The 20,801-nt window shown below is 35.4% G+C and overlaps 1 protein-coding gene across 8 annotated transcripts in view; it reads left to right on the plus strand.

The window, feature by feature from the left end:
• Positions 1–96: 96 nt before the first annotated feature.
• The window catches only part of XRCC4 (X-ray repair cross complementing 4), a 278,013-nt gene continuing 257,308 nt past the window's right edge, over positions 97–20,801 (plus strand). For 6 of the 8 annotated variants that reach the window (XM_047729305.1, XM_047729306.1, XM_047729304.1 and 3 more), the window contains exons 1-3: positions 97–164; positions 12,586–12,734; positions 19,527–19,702. In XM_047729305.1, the coding sequence (XP_047585261.1) occupies positions 12,596–12,734; positions 19,527–19,702 (315 nt within the window). In that variant the 5' untranslated portion in view covers positions 97–164; positions 12,586–12,595. Of the gene's footprint in view, positions 197–12,155; positions 12,176–12,585; positions 12,735–19,526; positions 19,703–20,801 lie in introns of those variants that run through there. The other 2 variants (XM_047729300.1, XM_047729301.1) reach the window with 2 other exon arrangements.

Here is a 20,801-nt window from a genome sequence, read left to right on the forward strand (position 1 = left end):
CCGCGCGACCCGGACACCAGGATAGGCTCTTCACGACCGGAAAAGGCAGGAGCTAAAAGACGTCATGCGCCCCTGCGGAAGTGGACCACACTCTCATTGGCTGCGGGATGTCTGTCTGTGGGAGCGGGCCTTTTGGAGGAGACCGGAAGTGGAGGCACTGAGAGGTAGGGTGCGGAAGTGTGAGCTGCGTAGGTTAGTAATAGTAAGTTAGTAATAGTAATGGTTCTTTGTGCTGTCCTTTGTTGTTTTTTTTTTTCTCACTTTCTTTTTTAGTTCCCTATTATTTCCCTCTAGAATTCCTCAGTGTATGATTTTTCCTAGCTCGGAGCCCCCTCAATGTGTAAGCTCCTGGACCTTCCGTTGATGCACTCTCGGGGACGCCTGGGTTCTCTAAACGTAGGCGCAGGGTGTGCACCTGCTACGCCCTCGTTCAGTTTCTCCCTTTGCACCCGAGGGATTCTGTACAATGCAGAGCGCCGTTGCAGTGCCCTGTAATGGTTGTGGAAGTAGGAAGGCATTTGAATCCGGAGGCTTGTGTTGAGTAGACTGTTGGGACACTTCGGACGCTGGTCTTCTTTGTCTCCCAATCCCTCGCTCTTTGTAAGCTGTCCGTTGGTTTCACCTGGAGCCTGAAGCATACTAGGCCCTTTGGAGTAAGAAACTTGGTGCAGTAACAAATGGAAAGAAACTGCCTTTTCCTGAGTTGAGTGGTTGCACAGGTATTCTAGAGTAGTGTTCCATCAGGGAGAGGAATCGCATGCCAACTTTCTCTTTTAATCAGTAGTAGTATTTAGCTTCTTTTAGTTTGGATAATCCCATTCGGTGAAGCTTTATTGTCCACCCGTTTTTGTCTTTGCATAACCCAAATGGGGAAACAAGTGTTTTGATGTAATCAGTTCGCATAGTTCTTGGGAACCCAATATATGGTTTTCGAATTAAAATGATACTGCTTTTTTACCAGTAGTCAGCCTCCCTCATCCCCCTTCCTCTCTTTTTACTTTATATCTAGTGTTGATAATGTTAATGGTTTCCTTTTGCATGATTTCCTTTTTTAAAATTCACTGATGGGCACATACATTAAAAGATAATGGTTTTACTTAACTGCTTGTTTTCTCTAATCCCCAACTAGACACCAGCAGTTTAAGATTAAGGCTCTTTATGTTCTAGTGCTTGTCTTTGTCCTTCTTCTCCCCCACTCTTTTTTATATTCTTTCCCCTGTGGCTCTTAGATTAAGACCCACATTTGACCTGCATGTTGTTTCTTTTAACTTTAAGAAATGCTTCTCTTAACTTTTCTCCACTTCTTCTCCATTTATTCACTTCTTCATTTATTGCTCTTCTGAACAAAAATCCTCTAAGGATTTTATATTCTAAATCCCCATTCCTCTTTTTCTGTACTTTTTTTGAGATCATTCCAGCATGGCTTTTGGTCCCACCTTTCCCCCCCAAACCTCTTCTTAGTGTCACCAGTGGTTTCCAGGTGTTAATCATTCCGTCTTTTTTTGTATTTGAACTATCAGCAAAATTTGACATAGTTAATTCCTTCCTTCTTCATGATGTATTTTCTTCACTTCATTTCCAGGACATCACACTCTTGGTTTTCCTTCTACCTTACTGGTTCCTTCTGTCTACCTTCTGTTCTTGATTTCTTACTGCTGAATGTTCCAGGGCTTCAATCTTTGCTTCTCTTCTTTTCTTCTTTTTACACTTCATTTTGATTATATCATCAAGTCTTAATGACTTTAAATAACCTTGTGTATACTGAAGGCTCCTGAATTCATATTCTTAGTTCCCTCTCTTTCTGAATTCCAGACATTAATAGTGGAGGAAACTGGGTGAGATGTATATGGGAACTCTGTGTTATCTTTGCAACTTTCCTGTAAATTCAGTATTACTCCAAAATAAAAAGTTTATTAGAAGAAATGTAACATTACTTCTTTGAGTAAAACCATTTTATGACTTCTCATTTGATTCATGATAAAAGCTAACATCTTGACATGGGCCTACAAAGTTCTACATGATCTGTTTTCCTATTACCTCCCTGACTTCAGCCCTTTGTATGCTCTCCCCTCACTCTGTCTTAGCCATATTGGCTTCCTTGTTTCTTAAGCCCACTTCTGCCTTAGGGCCTTTGCACTGGTTGCTTCATCTGCTTGGAATGATTTTTCCCAGACATCCTCACAACTGATCTTCATGTATGTACTCAAACATCACCTTTTCAATAAAGCCTACCTCAACCTCCTATTTAAAATTGCAGGTTTGCTGGGGCGTCTCGGTGGCTCAGTGGGTTAAAGCCTCTGCCTTTGGCTCAGGTCATGATCCCAGGGTCCTGGGATCGAGCTCCGCGTAGGGCTCTCTGCTCAGCAGGGAGCCTACTTCCTCCTCTCTCTCTGCCTGCCTCTCTGCCTACTTGTGATCTCTGTCTGTCAAATAAATAAATAAAATCTTTAAAAAAAATAAAAAAAATAAATTGCAGGTTTGCAACTTTCCCCCTTTCCCCCACTGGCCTCTGTACTCCCGGTTTTCTCTATCCTGTCTTATCTTCTCCCTTGACTCTAGCACTTCTCACCATACTATATATTTTACATATTTATTATGTGTTTTTTTCATTGTTGATCTCCAAAGGAAAGAGTTGTTATCTGTTTTGTTTCCTTATGCCAAATTCTAAAGCATTATCTGATGCATAGAAGTGCGCATGTTTTGGTTGAGTGAATGAATTTGACTTGGTATTTGAATTTAGTCATCCTTCATTTGCAGTCATTGTGAAACATTAAATTGTTTATGGTTTCCAGGTATTATGCTGTTTCTTGTCTCCAAGGCTTTGCTCATGCAGGGACTTCTGCATGGGGTGCCTTTTCTTATCTCTTTCCTTTTCACCTTTTAAGATTCATATCAGGTGTAACTCAGGGAAGCCTTCCCTGAAATGTTAGGCTGGCTTACATGAACTCTTGAGAAGAGATACCATCCCGCCTCTGCACTTTATAAGCTTGTAAAATAATTATTTTTGGGTGGTTTTTTTTTTTTTTTTTAAATTTCACTAGAGAGATCAGAATGTGTCTTACTCATTCTGGGGTACGTAGGAAGCAGTACCAAAGCCTGGTACGTAGGAAGCAGTCGTAAATGTTTTAATGCATTAATGGCGTGACCAAAGTCACTTAGCTATGAAGCAGTAGAGTTTTGATTTCAAGCTGACTCTTTTGGGTATAAAATCAGTGGTCTGTTTGCTATACCTTGTTCTCTAGGAAAAAGGTGGCTGTCCTTAAAATAATAGAAGGATCGTTTTTATACAGGTAGGAGGTAGTTAATCATTTTATAGTCCAGGGCAGTTTGTTCCTTGTCATTTGTGAAGCTGCCAGCGCTGATGAGAACATGAATTGTGCTCTTTTCCCTAAGACATTGGCTGAAATGAACAGAGGGTTATCATAGTCATTATAGTCAGCAGTTTTTAATGTTGATGAAATGGGGCTCTTTTTAGAAGAACACCCTTGAGACTTCTGTTGCGTCAAAGCGGGAAATCCATGCTAGAATTCCGAAATGCTCATGAGGCATCCATACTTTTGGTAGATGCCAGTACTGCCAATAGCTTTAAATTAAACTTTTGATTGTGTGCCATTGGGAAATCCCATTGTATTTTCAAGATATTGCAAAGGTTTTTCTCACAGTGATATGGAAATTTGTTAAGGTTGCGTTAAAGATAATTAGTTTGTTAACATAATTTCTGATACTTGGCACAAAATCTAGGTGATTTTGTATTTAAAACACTGTTTAGAGGCACCTGGGTGGCCCAGTGGGTTGAGGCCTCTGCCTTAGGCTCGGGTTGTGGTCTCCTGGTCCTGGGATCAAGCCCCACATCGGGCTCTCTGCTCAGCAGGGAGCCTGCTTCCCCCTTCCTCTCTGCCTGCCTCTCTGCCTACTTGTGATCTCTGTCAAATAAATAAATAAATCTTTAAAAAAACAAAACAAAACAAAACAAAAACACTGTTTAATTGTAAATAATGAGCCAGACTTCTAACTGCCTTTCATGGTAAACATTTTGAATTTAAACTGTCCTCTGAATATTATCATCATTGTCGTAGTCCATAAACCAATCTTTTTATAATGTTGCATAGCCTTCAGGACTAACAGAAAATGAAATAATCTGACTGTAAATTCTGAAAAGGCTTCAGCAGCTTTCAACTCCAGCAGTGGGGTTGAAAATGGTGATTAGGCTTGGGATCAAGTAATCAAAAGCAGCTCTTGCTAAATTTGTGCCTTGTTTCTTTGAACTTTACTAACCCTGTAAAAGGGTCCAAAATGTTGAAATAAGCAAGAAAGTCAGTCAGGTCTTTGTGTGAGAAGATGCTGTTGAATAAAGACCTTGCTCAACTGGAACAGAAGCAAGTGGCTGCTAAGAAATAAGATGCAGCCATTGTTGAGAAGACTCATCAAAGCCTTGACAGTATAAATATTGACATGCTGAGATATGTCAATATTTACCATGGAATTTGGAAGTTGCCAAGTTCCTGTTTAAGAAATGTGACCCTAGCATTGAACACAGTACATCAATAAATAAGGAACATGTCCAATGAACAGCTGCTCAGAGAAAGTAGGATAACATCTGTCTAAACTTTGGAGCATTTAAAGTTGAATTAAAAAAAATTTATTGACAGTTCTTTGGTAATTTATAGGTGGATGCTTATATAACATAGTACACTAATATAGTTCCATATGGGGGCTTATGTGTTTTTAAAAAAATGAGAGTGTGGTTGCTATTTATAATTTTGTAAAATCTATGAATAAAAAAGCTCTTGCCTTAATCCTGTGTTTAGGAACGAACCTCATCATTTTACATATTATTCTTACAAAAATTGGCTCAACTCAAGACTTAGATATTACTTTTGGGAACCAAACTTTATGCTCTGAGAATTTAGCAATAGAGAAAGCATAATAAGTTCCTGAAGTTTAAATGTGATAAGATTTGTTCTGATTGTTTGATAGTTGTATCTCAGAAGAAAATGAGTGGATTAAAGGGCTAGTAAAGTTGATATGTTTGGTTGAATATCGCAGATTACCACTGTTAATTCCCATATGGATATCACTGTAATAGAGCATTTGATGCAAAGTAAGGACACATTTGAAGCTTTTATATCAAGTCACTGGAACCATACAAACAGTCTTACATCTGTTTTGCAGACGTCTAGAAGGTTAAACTGTTCTTTGAATGGTGGTCCTAAAACAGTCCTTGAAGAGCTTTAACCATGAGTATCAGGACTAGTCCTCTCATTGCTTTTCTAATAACAGAGACTGATGGCTTTTGTATAGCAGTCTTAATTGTTTAACCACATCACACTCCTCTAAGTTTATATTGAGAAGAATGGTTGGAAAGTATAGTTGAGGTCATATATTCTGCCAGGAGCTACATTTGTTTCTATAAACATAAACGTGAAAAAATGAATTGTATTAGAGGTTTATAACAGGCTTTTAATGTATTCTTTTGAGTATATTAAAGATGGAAGAGAAAGAAACAATTTTAAAATGTAAATTGATTGGGTCCCTATTTTAGAGCACATTTGCCAATATTTTGAGGTAAGCTGTTGAGTTTTAAGGAGAAAACATTAAACTTATTAATTAATGATTTTAAAACTTGGAAAGCATCTTTTTTGCCATGTAACCAAGACTTGAAACTTTGTTTTGAATAGATATTTCTTTTTTTTCCCCCAGAATCATTAGGGCCTTCTGGAAAATATTCACCAGTTGTCTTCTTGAACTACCTGTTACCAATTATTTATCATGTAGCAATAACAAAGTTGCCCAGTGCTTTCAAATGTCATGTGCTTTAGAACTGATGAGAGTGAGCTGAAAACTGAAATTATTAAGCTGAAAATGTAAAACTTCCTGTTTGGTGTTGAATGTTATGAGTTTAATGTAGTGTTTCCCAAAGTTTCGTACTCATGCCACTAACAGAATATACACATTGCAGGTACTATGAGATAATTGAGGTTTAGAGAATTAAATAATTTTCTAAAGTCCACACAACCACGGAATGATAGTGAGGATTTCATACTGAGGTCTGACTGATTCAAAAGCCTGAAAAGGAGTAGCTTAAACCGAAAGGAACTTCTTGGCCTCATACCTAAAACATCTATGGTTAGATCTAGATTCTGGTTTTGCTGGAATCAGACCTGAGCTGCTGTGCACATCTCTGTTTCACTTTCTGCTCTGTTGATTTTGTTGTCAGCAGCTTCAGGCTCACAGTGTTATAGCATCAAATCCAATAGAGCAGATTCTATATTCTTAAGTCTTGGAATTAGGCTTTACTGGTCTTAGTTGTCCTAACCTGAGTCGTGTGCTCATCTCTGTGTCAGTCACCAGTGCATCTCATACCAGTATTTCAGGTGTAGTGATGATCAGATAAAGACTATTTAACCAAAGAGCCAACACTGAGCTTAGTATTTCTTAAATAGGCTCCTAAGTTTTAAGGTGTTGAATTATGTATTTGAATTATATATTTAAGAACACATTTCTCATAGATGACTTTGTCTCTTTATAAAGGTACTCTATAACAATATAATCAGCTTGGTCAAATAATGCTGAGGGAACTATTTTCTTTTTATTCATTTTATTGTAGAAAATTTCAAAAATATATAAAGGTAGAGAGAACATAATGGATTCCTGTGTACCCATCACCTAGCACAATTATCAGCTTGTGAATCTTTTGCTTTTATCTTGGAACATCCTCCCACTAGAGTCCAAAATATGTTCAGGGATGTGGTTGAAAATGACTTAAAGTAAAAAAATTACAGCATGGGAAATAAGTAGTAATTATTCATCCAGTTTGGAGTGTGTTGTTTATGTCTTTCAAACCATGTGAAATTGCCTTTTTTTGGTAAGTTAAACATTGTTATATATGGGCAGTTTCTCATATTTCTTAAATATTTTTGAGTGGCTGAATTAGGTAATGTTATAGGGTTCTTTTTTTTTCCCAGGATTAACTTTTTTGTACCCCAATCTTTTTTTTTTTTTTAAAGATTTTATTTATTTATTTGACAGAGAGAGAGAGAGATCACAAGTAGGCAGAGAGGCAGGCAGAGAGAGGAGGAAGCAGGCTGACTGCCGAGCAGAGAGCCCGATGCGGGGCTCGATCCCAGGACCCTGAGATCATGACCCAAGCCGAAGGCAGAGGCTCAACCCCCTGAGCCACCCAGGTGCCCCTTTGTACCCCAATCTTAACATTCATCCCGTTTGCCATTAGAAATAGGTAGATAAATGGGTACAGTTGTCAGTCAATGGTGGGTTTGTGAGTAGGGGAAAAGTACAGTACAAGTCCTGTTTCTTTTTCATACGAGTGCTTTCAGTTACATTTCATTCTGAGGAGCACATTTTTCAGGTAGAAAAGACTGTATATACACTTAACTGATGGTATTTCACTCTTCTGAAATTAAAATACAAAAGAGGTGTCAAAATTTCACGACTTACAAAATCATAATTACTAAATTCTTAATGAAGAAAGACTGTTGTTTAGCTAATGCTGTATTTCAGGTATTCTCTCTTCAGCTCTGTTAAGTGTCAGTCTCACAGGAAACACTGCAATTAGAAATGAAGTGTTTTTGTGAAAGTTTAGAAAGTTTCCAAAATGATAAGTATCCTTTCTGCCAAGTTTATTGGTAATTAAGAGTGTCCATTTGATGAATAGAAAGGAAGTCCTGGAACTTGGGGTCTAATTTTCAGGGCATTTTGGATCTAGGTGTTAGATTTTATGTGGGAAATTTAGTCAAGTTATTTTATTGTTTTAAAATACTTAGTTCATTGGGTAATGAAAAAAGAAAGAGGAAGTGAACTTTAAATGAGTCACTGAAACTAATGATTATTAATGGTATTTGTAAAAGATAAGTAGAGGAAATGAGCAGTTATACGATATTTGGAATGGCAGTAGTTGGCATTCCACAGTCATAAGAGGTAGTTGAGAAGGGACTATGACCATGGCAAAGATGCTTTGATTTTTAGAGAAATTTTATAATTCTAACGCTTTATTCCTGAAGCATCAGACTGTTAACTTGACATCTAACTTGAACATTAGCTGTATTTTACAAGTTTTTGAACAAGATTATGTCCACTGTCTTAACTATATTTTACTCTGACTTTGGATGACCATCCATCCTAGTTTGTCTGAGTCTGGGAGGTTTCCTGGACATGGGACTTGCAATATTGAAACCAAGAAAACCTCAGGGAAACCTGGACGGCTGGTCACCTTATTTTCATTTCTAAATTAATAGAATGGAGGCAATATTTACATGATTAGAAAGGTATTTAATAATACTATAAATTCTTTACCCTTAAAGTTTAGATACTTGGAACTTAAAAATACAAATGCCAAGAAAACATTTCTTCTATAGAAAGTTAGCTTGATATTTTTGTTTAATTGCTTTGGAAATTTAAAGTTAAATTGATTTTGTGGTCATTTAAGGAAAAAAAAAACTTAATTTATCCTTTAGTCAGATAGATAACTCCAACCAGCTTGTTGACATGCTGTTAATGAAAATGATAGGAAAAAAATAATGAAAAGGCTAGGAATCAATTATTAACTTAAAAAAAGTTATCAGTGGGGGAATTCTGGGAAGATAAACATTAATAACCAATGCTTTTAAAAAATACTAAGCAAATAGGAAAAATCATCATTTTCTTTGCACTTAGTTTTCTTTAAGATTTTTTATTTATTTATTTGACAGAGAGAGATCTCAAGTAGACGGAGAGGCAGGCAGAGAGAGAGAGAGAGGGAAGCAGGCTTCTTGCTGAGCAGAGAGCCCGATGTGGGACTCGATCCCAGTACCCTGAGATCATGACCTGAGCCGAAGGCAGCGGCCTAACCCACTGAGCCACCCAGGCGCCCTGCACTTAGTTTTCTGAATTGTGTGATGTTTGTCTTATTAAAAGTAAATAGCCCAGTAATTGTTGCATAACAATTTCTTTACTTAAAAAAGAGCAATCCATATGGTCTGACCCTTGAATTTTTATAATATGATAGAACTTTTAAAAAAATTTATCACCATACTTCAATTTACAATTTACATTTTCTTTTCTTTTTTTAAGTAAGGTTTAACAAAATAATATCAGGAATCTAATTACAGGCTTAACTGTGCTGTGTGCTAATCTTTATTCTGAATTCACTTTAGGTATCAGCCTACTTTTATGAACAAGGGGCACTTAAGTTAATTGCTTCATTAGAAACATGCATTTAGTCCTTTCTGATCTGTAAGTACAACTCCTTGGCATAGCTGCAGAAGTTTGAACACCTGCAGTCCAAGCAGCTTGAAAAGAAGCCGTAACTTACTATAACGGAAAATAAAAGAAGCTCAAGTTCAAAATGGTGTTATCAATGATATAGTGTTGTCACTAACTTGAGCTGACCTAAGAGAGTTGGCTTCTGCACTGCTCCTTATCAGCATCCAAAAGGGCATACAAAATTCTTTGTAAACTAATTTAAAAAGTGTCTTGTTTATTCAGAGGCAACTGTGAATGGTATTTGTTCAGAGTGTAGATCACATCAACTGCATACCAGCCAACAACTTATTTCTCTTCTAAGAAGGAAGCCAAGTATCAAAGACACAAAGTACTAAAGATAAGCTTCTCAATTCTCAACTGTTCTGAGCTCTCAATAAAGCTACTGAAATACAAATTGGGGTGGGACTCAACTGTTTTCCACCTGCAGGTTTCTCTTAGATCCTTGGCTCTGGCTGGGAGAGGTGCTGATTCTAGTGCGACCTTTAGTGCCCTTAGAAAACAAAACACACGCTTTCTTATGGCCCTAATCAATCAGTCCCTCTAAAGAGGATTGCACCCCTTTCTTCAAGTATTTGGGGCAGAAAAACTATGGCCGACTCTTCCCATTTACAGGGCTGCTGGAAGCAAAAAGATCATTGGTTTGCTCTTAGGATTCTTGAAAGACTGGCAAGTCATCCTTTTTCCTATTTTTGTGGTTGGTTCTTAGATATTTTGTATTTGATATTTAATGAGGGGGTGACTTCAGTAAGTAGAAGAATGAATTTCATTCAAAAGTCATTCAAATAAAACATTATCAGGAAATTAAAACTCAGTTGATAGAGAGAAAGCATCTGAGGTTACTGAGGCACAAAGTATTTTTAAGATACTGAGTGGTCACATTTGGGCTCTTAATGTTAAGTGCTTAAACATGACTCACAGGTAGCATCCAAAGGTTCAAATCTGAGTTTAGTGAAATAATGGAATCTTTAAAATAAAACAATTTAATTTTAGCTGTGAGTACGTAGAGTTGATCAGAAAACTGGAAAATACTTGAAACACAAATAATTCTAAGATGTTAAAACTAATCAACCCCTAAATGTCTATTTAACATTACTGAAATTAAAGCCCTTTATGTCATTTTGAAAGTAGAATGAAACATCTGGAATATTGAATTTTAAACTGCTTTGTATAATTAGCAGTTTGTCACTTGTTTCAAATATGGTGAAAAATAGCAGTGAAACCAATTGCTGTTTTAGAGGAATTTTAAGCGCTGAGTTTTCTTTCCACAGAGTTACATTAATTGCTAACAATAGCCATGCTTCTTGAGACATATTTAAGAAGGAAAAACCTGTGCAAGTGTCTCTTTGTGTTTGTATATAAATTCTAGAGAGGCAAAAAGTGGCCTTCAAAAGTAGTTTCTAGGGGCGCCTGGGTGGCTCAGTGGGTTAAAGCCTCTGCGTTTGGCTCAAGTCATGATCCCAGGGTCCTGTGATTGAGCCCCACATCGGGCTGTCAGCTCAGCAGGGAGCCTGCCTCCCCCTCTCTCTCTGCCTTCCTCTCTGCCTACTTGTGATCTCTGTCTGTCAAATAAATAAATAAAATCTTTAAAAAAAAAAAAAGTAGTTTCTATTACCTCCCCCTCCGAAGTCATGGGTTTGGGAGCCTATTAGAATTATGTAAATCTTTATGTGTCTTTTTCGATGATTGGCATGGAAAAATAGTAATACACATTTTCCAGTAATTTTCAAATTTAAGGATTACAGAGCATGTGGATAATTAACTGCATTAACACTTAATAGTGTTTTGATTATTTGATTTAAAAGAAATTTATTCACAAATGGAAAACACATTTCAGAAGTAAGCATACTGAGTCAAAAAAGACCTCAATGTAGGAAAAAATTTTCAGTAAATGAAATATGTAGAAATAATTACATTTTTTAGTGGATGATGTAGTCAAACCTACACATTTACATATTTTTAACACATAAACACACTTAATTGGTGTGGCTACAAGTATGATTATTTTAAAGCTTGGTCTTTTAGTGGGAGGAATAATAAACAGTCTTCTGAGTACACTTTAGGTAGAAGTTAGAATTATTGTTAATTTACCAATTTGGAGGTATCTTACACTCTTAATTTTAGATACTTTTTTTCTTTTATTCTGGAAATTGCCCTGCTTCCTTGCGCTTTTTACTGTTAAGGTAGAATAGCTCTAGCATTCTATAATTAAGCATCCCTCCCACTCCCAGAAGATAGAGATCTGTAGTAAGTTAGTTTTGTTTTGTGAAGAGCTGACAAAGTGAGTTGTTTTTATTTTCATATTCAGTTGTGTGAAGAGCTGACAAAGTGAGTTTTTCATATTTAGTTGTTTTTATTTTCATATTCAGCTGTTAATTGAGAAAAATAATATGCTTTATTTATGAAAATAATTTTAAATTGAGAAAGCAAATTAAAACTGATTTAAAAATTTGCTCTTGTTAAAACTTATTCAGTTGTCAGTGAAGTACCAATTTACTTTTGGATTTTTATAGCATATTATATATATATATCTATATAAATATATATATATATGTATATATATATATATATATATATGTCATAGAAGTTGAAGCAATTTTATACTCTTCTTCCCAAATAAAAGATTAAAGAATTTTTTTTAGCTTTTTCAGGATTATCTAGGAAGAGATTCATGCTTTGTGATTAAAGAATAATTCTCTGTAGTTTTTCATCTTTGGAAGTTTATGCTTTGTTCCTGGCTTTGACTTTTTGTAATGTTTTTTCTTTGCATGTTTGTAATTTTTAGGGTATTTTTGTTTTGCATGTTAGCTTCTACAGCTTAAGCATCTCTTAATGAAGTGCACGTGGTCAAGGGATATTCCAGTTTTAGAAAAAATGCAGTTATTTGCTTTGAACCAAGTATATGTCGTACCACAGTTTGGTAAGTGAGGTCAGTCTGGGCAAGGTTCTAGAGTAAATTACCAGAAGAATGGTTTTAGAATTCATAGAAGAAGAACCTTGAATGATTAGAAATGAAATTGGGATCAGTAAGAAAAGTCTTTACTGTTCATATTGTTGGCTATAGTAATTTTTTTTTTTCAGCATTCAACTTGGGCAACTCATTTGCCATTTATGGACCTCTGTTTTTCTCATCTGTAAAAATTACAAATCATTATTGAATAGAACTATGATTTACTGAGTTTTGTGGTTGGCTAGCTATTACGTGTTTTGTTTTGTTTTGTTTTGTTTTACTTATTTCCTTGGTGCTTTGTGTAGCTGAGAGACCAATATACAAAGCATCACTATTTGATAGTTTCTTGCAAAAATATTAATTTTATTCTTTTATAACAGGTGACCAGAAATGGAGAGAAAAGTAAGCAGAATCTGTCTTGCTTCTGAACCTGATATAATTCATTTTCTACAAGTGGCTTGGGAGAAAACATTAGGATCTGGTTTTGTTATTACACTTACTGATGGTCAGTCAGCATGGACCGGGACAGGTAATATTCAAAACAAATTGTTTTAAAAATAAAATTTTGATAATGTGCTGTTCTTCAGTCCTCAGAGACAATTCAGAATTAAGGTATTTCTTTAGTAGATTCTGGGTAAAATTTATATGACTGCTGTACTTGTTATTGCTCTCTAATATACGTGTGGATTTATAATATTTAATGCCAATTTCTATAATGAATAGAAGGATAGAGAAATAAGCATGTGCCCCAGCAAATTCTGGTTACTAGTTGAATCTTCATACTTGGGCTGGTCAGGGTTTTTAAATGATCTCTTTATACAAAACGTAGATAGTACTTTATACACTTCTTCTTTTTTTTTTTTTTTCCCCAAGACCCCAGGGAAATATGGGAGGCATAGGGAGGTGGTTTGGCTGGGCCAAGGGATGGTGCTAGCTTGGTGGAGTGGGATGGTGGTGATTTTCTTTTTATTTCAGACACCTACATTGTTTGAATTATTTTCTAGTGAACATGTATTACATTTGTAACAAAAACAAAACAGTTTTAGAGAATTTGTAAACCAAGGTTCAAATCTTGATGTGGGATTTTGGCTTTTATTTCATGAAATAGACTTTGAATCTTTTGTGTCTCTCGCAGTACTCTTTTAAAAAGCCTCATGGCCCAGAAATTATTTATGGAACATGGCAGGTGTAAAGTGAAAATATATAGAATTATGTTTTGCTCATGTGGTGAAGTTTTCATGCTCTTCTAAAACATTTTTTGAAACATTTGAGAAACTGTCTACAGTTATGCAACAGTCATTTCTAGAGTTATGTTGTAAATTACGTTTTAGGGAAAATAATTTTGTCATGTCAATTTACATGCCATTTATATGTTCTATTAATTTTGAAATATTTCCCTAAAACTTGTTACTATAATTATTATATCATCTTTTAAAATTACATGGTGAAGTTTTGTTTTTTGGATATTACAAATTCTGTTACACAGTACAGTCACACTGAACTTATACTTGCAGGGTTTTTAAAAAAAACTCTTGTGACAGAGAGCAAGGAATGCTGATTTAAGTAGTAATGAAATAGAGAAATTTCAAGGATAATGTTTGCAGTACCTATTATGGCATCTATTTAAGCTGTAAACTTCTATGTAAGAGAAACCAGTCATTGCTTGGTTGTTACCATGGAGGAGTGGAAGAGAATTTTTCAGGTTAGCTCTATGTATGCTAGTATGCCCAGGTGGCAATAGCTCTGTTTTGGAAAGGGGGTGCAAACGGCTGAAGATAATGGCAGTAGGTTAATGCCAGTTGTCTGGAGAGAAGAGGAGTTCCAACCAAACAGCCCAGGAGGCAGATCCTATGTGAAATGGTTGCTTGTATGTAAGGAATACTGTATTTATAACTTAGATGTTCCCAACTGACAAATGCCTTATTGTGTATAATGAGTTATGATTAGACAGATGACCTTGAGATGCTATGTTGTTTGCATTTTTTTTTCCATTAAGGATTGGGGATAAAAGAATACACTGAATAAGTTATAAATCTTGATTTAACCAGAAATTTAAACTGAATTTACATTTATGGAGCAATTTGTGTATGTCATAATGTGCTGGCAGTTGTTCTTAATGTTATTATTATTATTATGAATATTTTTTCACTAGATTCATTAGGAGCAAGGAATGCATCTGATTTGTCTGTCACTCATTCTTTATAAGTACCTAGACCAGTGCCTGGGACCTCCATGTTTAATAGATATTCTTTAAAAGGATGCCTCAAACGTGTAGAACTTTTTAGGGAAAAAAGAAAGTGAACCATTTATTTTAGAATTAGCATTTTTGATGAAAACTCCAGTTTCATATTGATTTACCGTTGGCATTGATCAGAAATATAGTATGCTTTGCCATTTGTTTTTTAGCTAATGAATAATGTGAGCAAAATGTGATATCCTTTGTTGTGTTGTTAAAATTTGGTTTACTTACTAACCAGGCTTTCAGACAGAAAATTTTACAGTGCACCATATATGGTTGTTTTATTTCCAAGGATACTAAAGTTTTGAAACTCACAAATGTTTTATGGATTTTTCAGTATTCATTTCTATTTTCTTGTATAAATTTCAGGGACAAAGTATCAAACCAAATAATATAATATTGTTTCCATGATTAGTTGAAACTTATTACAGGAATATGATTTGGCTTGGCACTTTATAGATAGACAATAACGTGATTAAGAACATTGAAATAATTACATAATTGAAACATGAAAATGGATTTCCTTCCTATACCTCATCCTGTTTTTTGGTACAACTTTTTGATTGCTGCAACCTTCAATTTGGATAATTTTTTTTCTCTTTTCATTTGAGTAAAATTAAAAGGATGTGGGGTTTCTTTTAATCTCCCACACACTAAATTCACTGATTTCTTTTCCATTAGTAATGTTTTATCTAATGAGTGTTTTGAGGTCTAATTATCATGTGGTTTATCATCACTTCAACATTATAGAGGGTTGTATCGCACAGTTAAGTCACAAAGTAGGTTAATGATTGATGACTATTACATGAACTTTATAAATCTATCAGCACTAAGAAACTTACCCATCTCTGGAGTAGTTCACTGAAAAGTAAACTTTATTAATACATTTATTTGTTTATTTATTTTTTTCAAATTTTTTTTTTTTAAGATTTTATTTATTTATTTGACAGACAGAGATCACAAGTAGGCAGAGAGGCAGGCAGAGGGAGAGAGGTGGAGGCAGGCTCCCTGCGGAGCAGAGAGCCCGTTGCGGGGCTCGATCCCAGGACACTGGGATCATGACCCGAGCTGAAGGCAGAGGCTTAACCCACTGAGCCACCCAGGCGCCCTGTTTATTTATTTTTAAAGATTTTATTTATTTATTTGACAGACAGAGATTACAAATAGGCAGAGAAGCAGGCAGAGAGAGAGGAGGAAGCAGGCTCCCTGCTGAGCAAAGAGCCCTTTGCGGAGCTCGATCCCAGGACCCTGGGATCATGACCTGAGCCAAAGGCAGAGGCTTTAACCCACTGAGCCACCCAGGCACCCCTACTAATACATTTATTATCAAGTAATTATATTCATTTATATTTGTTCTAACTATTGATATTTGGTGACCTATATAGCGATTATGTGTCAGAGTACAGGGGAAAAAGGATTTTTAATAAATGCAGTGAAGTAGGTCCATGATGTGATACCAACAAGATCTGTAAAGGGATGCTAAGGCTGTCATTAAAGCACCAACACAGACTTAGGTTATGCACAGTCTTCGGTTCATTATCCGTAAAGATTCAAAAGAAAAAATCTTTCATTGCTTACATCTTCATCTACCCACAAATAGTGTTAAAATGATGCTTTCTTGGATCCTGTGTATCTGAGAATAATTCCTTGGTTTTTGGTCATATTGGCCTGCTTACTTTTTATGCTATTATTATGTGGTTCGGCTGTATCCTTGCTGAATTTTATTATTTCCATGGCTTTTATTTCTGGTCACCAGAGTTTTTGGAGCAGTGAGTGCTTACAGCTGTGCTTCTTCCAGATGTTCTTAGCACAAAATTCAAAACCAGTGACCGAGTTGTTTTTCCAGAATTGAAGTTCTGAATATGCAGTCAAAATTTCACATTTACTATTAATGGAAATATTCAAGTGAATTTTTTTCTTAAATTTTTCTCACAGTTTTTAAAGGGAAGTATAAATAGAAAATTTTCTTTCATATTTTTTCTCCTAAAAATGAAATATTCCATAATAATAGAACAGCATTCACAGATGGTATAACACAAGAGAATATCTAAGATGTCAGCACTTGAATTAGGCTGCATGAGGCTGGAATTTCTGTCTTTTAAACTTTTGTATCCTTGGTGCCTAGAATAGTACTTGGAACATAGTAGATACTGAGTAAGCATTGTTTTAAGTAAGTGAATTAAACCGATAGATGCTATGAAATATTTTCAGATATGTATCTTTTCATTTTATTGAAATTTAGAGTGCTTTTCACTGGATGTTTTATCAATAGGTATCCTTTCTTTCTTTCTTTTTTTTTTTTAAGATTTTATTTATTTATTTGAGAAAGAGAGATAGAGGGAGAGAGTGTGAGCAGCAGAAATAGGGAGAAGCAGGCTCCCCACTGAGCAGGGAGCATAATTTGGGCCTGGATTCCAGGACTCTAGGATCATGACCTGAGCTTAAGGCAGATGCTTAACTGACTGAGCCAACCCAGGCACTCTCTTTTGTGTTTTCTGTAGTTACATTAAAGATGGTTTCCACAGATTTATTTCCTGTTCTCTGTGAAATATTTTCTCTTCTTCGGTATTTATAACTCTTCAGAATTACCCAACACCAAATATGATATTATTCCTTAACTAGGAAGCATTAGTCTTCTTATTTTTGTTTCTCTCTCTCTCTCTCTCTTTTTTTTTTTTTTTCCAGAAGAGCTATTAGGGTAACTGAAAGGTCACTAGATTTGATAAATAGGTTTGATAGTGGTGATCATCTTAAATATGCATCTGCTTCAGAGAGAGAGAAAATATATGAAAGGATTTTAGAAGCTGTAAAATCAAATAAAGAATATAAAAGTTTTTGTTCATACCTTTTTTCGACATCTGTTTTGAGATTCATATTTCACTATCAGAAATTACCAAAAGTAGATAATGAAAAATATATGGATATGTTTCAAAATTCTCTTCCTCTTTGCCTGTCATGGGGCTTCCAGACGTACTTGATAGCATACAGACCAAAGGTATGAAAATCTGTGTTATATTTTTAGGGTTTCTTTCGTCAAGCTTTCATTAATTTCTGTAGTATGTCCTATTGTGTTTTTTAATACCATGGAAGGAAATAGTTTTTCCAGTGTCCCCTATCTGCCTCACCACAAAACCAAACAACCACGAGACCATAAGTATGAATCCCAGTTTGACCACTTAATCTATTCTGTGACTGTAGACCATTACTTGATCTGACCATCAATTTTATCATTTGAAACATCTTTCAGTGTTACAAGGAATAAAATAGATAAATGTAACCTTTAAGTATACAAGTATAGAACCATATGAGTCTTTCATCATTGTACTAGCCTGAATTGACACAGGAAACCACTCAACCACACGCATGCATTCCAAACAAATGTTAGACTGAATCTTGTAATTTTAAAAGCAAACAGACCCATTGCAGTTTTGGGATGTAAGAAAGGGAACCCTCCAGGTGCCATCTGTGAAAAGGTATCTGAAAACCAAAGTGGTTAATGGGAGCTACAGCTTAAGTTTAGGTTCATGGAATATCTGAACTGTGATTGTAATACCTAAGTGGAGTGGAATGTTGAGACGGCAGGCCTCTTAAGGAACTGGAACTGAGCTCCCAATATTAAGAAAGGAAACTGGGGGACGCCTGGGGGGCTCAGTCATTAAGCATCTGCCTTAAGCTTGGGTCATGATCTCGGGGTCCTGGGATCGAGTCCTGCATCAGGCTCCTCCTCAGTGGGGAGCCTGCCTCTCCCTCTGCCCTCCCCCCTGCTTGTGTGCATTCTCTCTTTCTCTCAAATAAATAAAATAAAATCTTAAAAAAAAAAAAGGAAACTGAAAGTTATCTTGTTAATGAAATCATCTTAAAAAAACAAAACAAGACAAAACAAAAACAAAAGACTAGTCTTTGGTTTGAAGATGCAGCATAGAGTCAAACTAGTCACTAAGAGCTATGAGTAGATAAAAGTCTGGACAAAAATCAGAATCCAAAGTCTGTGTTATGTATGGATGAAGGACAGGAGATTTAAGGATGAACTCTTCACTTCCAGTGTAAAAATCAAGTTAAGAAATTAACTTTCAAAACTGGTCCAGAGCTGTTGAAACCTTTAGCGGCTCCAACAAAGGTAAACTAGTAATCTTGATTCAAGGCCATCTCTATTGCCCAGAGCAGATTATACTCTGGCTAGAGGAAAGCCTTGTTCAAACATTGCAAAGCACGAAAGGGTAAAAACAGAATGAGAAGGTGTCAACAGTAGAAATGGAATTAGTAGTCCAGGAACCATGCATAAAGACTGATCTGAAAGAGATCTTAAATATGTTTAAAGCCTTCAAATATTTAAAGGAAGGGTGTGTCAAGAACAGGATATTATGATAAAGAAAGAGAATATCTATCTAGAATTGAGAATGTAATTGCTGAAGTAAAAATCTCTGTAGATGAGTAAAGCATCAGCTTTCAGCATACCTAGATGAGAAAACTGGAAGCCGGATCTGTAATGTAATGTGCGTCTAATAGGCTACACTCAATAAATATTAATTCCCTTCATTTTTGTTCCTCATCCCCTACCTTCATCCACCTTTTCTACTTTTTGGCACATAATGAGATGAGAAGAATGAACTCCCATTTTTACTTTAATTTGACTCAGCCCATGTGAGTGAGAGGTAGATTATAGACTACTTAATCTCATTAATAACTGAGGCAAAGAAGAAAGATGTTATAAAATACTGGACTTATTAATCATTATAAGAAATAATTTATCTGGTTTTGACCTAGGAGCAGGCATATAGGATGGTAGTTTTTCTAGTAATTTACAATGCATGTATTTCATCAGAGGACAGAGCAAAAAAAATGCAAGGAGTCTAATGTTTTTCAGATGAGATTTGAGACTAAATTAATGTGTTTCTTAAAAATTTCTAGCTCAGTTAAGAGGTATAATTTGGCTTAAAAATTTGTGGTATGGGGATTGGTTTTACCTTTTATTTAAATTTCTGTTACATAAGTGATAAATTAGTAGCAACAGGTAAATAAGTGTGTACTCATGTTTAGAAATTTATTTTTCATTTCAAAACTTTTTATTAATGTTTCCCATAGTTTCTGAATCAGCGATTTCCCAAGAAGCCGATGACATGGCATTGGAAAAAGAGAAATATGTTGATGAACTGAGAAAAGCATTGGTATCAGGAGGAAGACCAACTGATGCATACAAATTCGATTTTTCTAGAGAGTCTTGTCATTTCTCCTTTGAGAAAAACCTGAAAGATGTTTCAGTAAGTAAAACTTTCCATAATATTGTAAGTGGTAAAATGTCAGAGCACTTATTGAGGAATTATCTAAGTAACTAGCTTATTATTCCAAGGATACCTGGGAAATAGAAGTGTAAAAAGTACTTGGTTTTCAAGTTGGAAGAATGCTTCTTCATTCAACATTATAGTCATTAAATGCTTCATACTAATTAATTGTGAAAAGTACTTATTAGAAAATGTATTTAGTTTTTAATGCCTTAAAAATAAATATTATAGGGCGCCTGGGTGGCTCAGTGGGTTAAGCCTCTGCCTTCGGCTCAGGTCATGATCTCAGGGTCCTGGGATCGAGTCCCACATCGGGCTCTCTGCTTGGTAGGGAGCCTGCTTCCTCCTCTTTTTCTCTGCTTGCCTCTCTGCCTACTTGTGATCTCTCTCTGTCAAATAAATAAATAAAAGCTTAAAAAAAAACTTAAAAAAAAAGAAAGAAGGGAATATATTTACCATTGAATATTTAATAATTATAATTCATTCTCTACTAGAATGTATTCACAATTACAAAATAAGATAGTTAAGTATAGGAAGACATATCATCAGGAATTAAGGTGTTTTATTTATATAGCAAACTTAGAAATACTAAAAGAGGAATAACATTCACCCAAGGCTTTTGAAGGCTTGCATGCTTTACAGACAAGGATATCTGCTACTTGTCTTGTTTAGTTCTTATACCAATTCAGATCAAGGTAGGTGGTTTATGTATCAAAAATATTTATCAAAATGTACTGTTTATATATTTTACCTAAGTTTATGGGTTAATTAGAGATTGAATTATTTGCTTTTGCCAGTGGTTTATATTCTGATATCAGGTCTTTAGTAGAAGAAAGGGAGGGAAATCTTAAGCACATTAAGGGTAGAGACAGTTATTGACAATTTGTGCTGGAACTAAATTGAGTTTAAAAAATTCCTTGAAAACGACTCTTTAATTCAGAATGATTAAAGGGATTTCACCAAATAGAGAAACATGTAAAGCAACAGATGGAATCATTATTTTGAAATGTATGTTAACCTATAGAGGAAAATACAGAGAGTCTGGCTTCAGTAATTTTTTCTGTTTAGAAGATACATA

This window comes from Lutra lutra, chromosome 5 (assembly GCF_902655055.1).
Source record: "Lutra lutra chromosome 5, mLutLut1.2, whole genome shotgun sequence".
Classification (NCBI taxonomy): domain Eukaryota; kingdom Metazoa; phylum Chordata; class Mammalia; order Carnivora; family Mustelidae; genus Lutra; species Lutra lutra.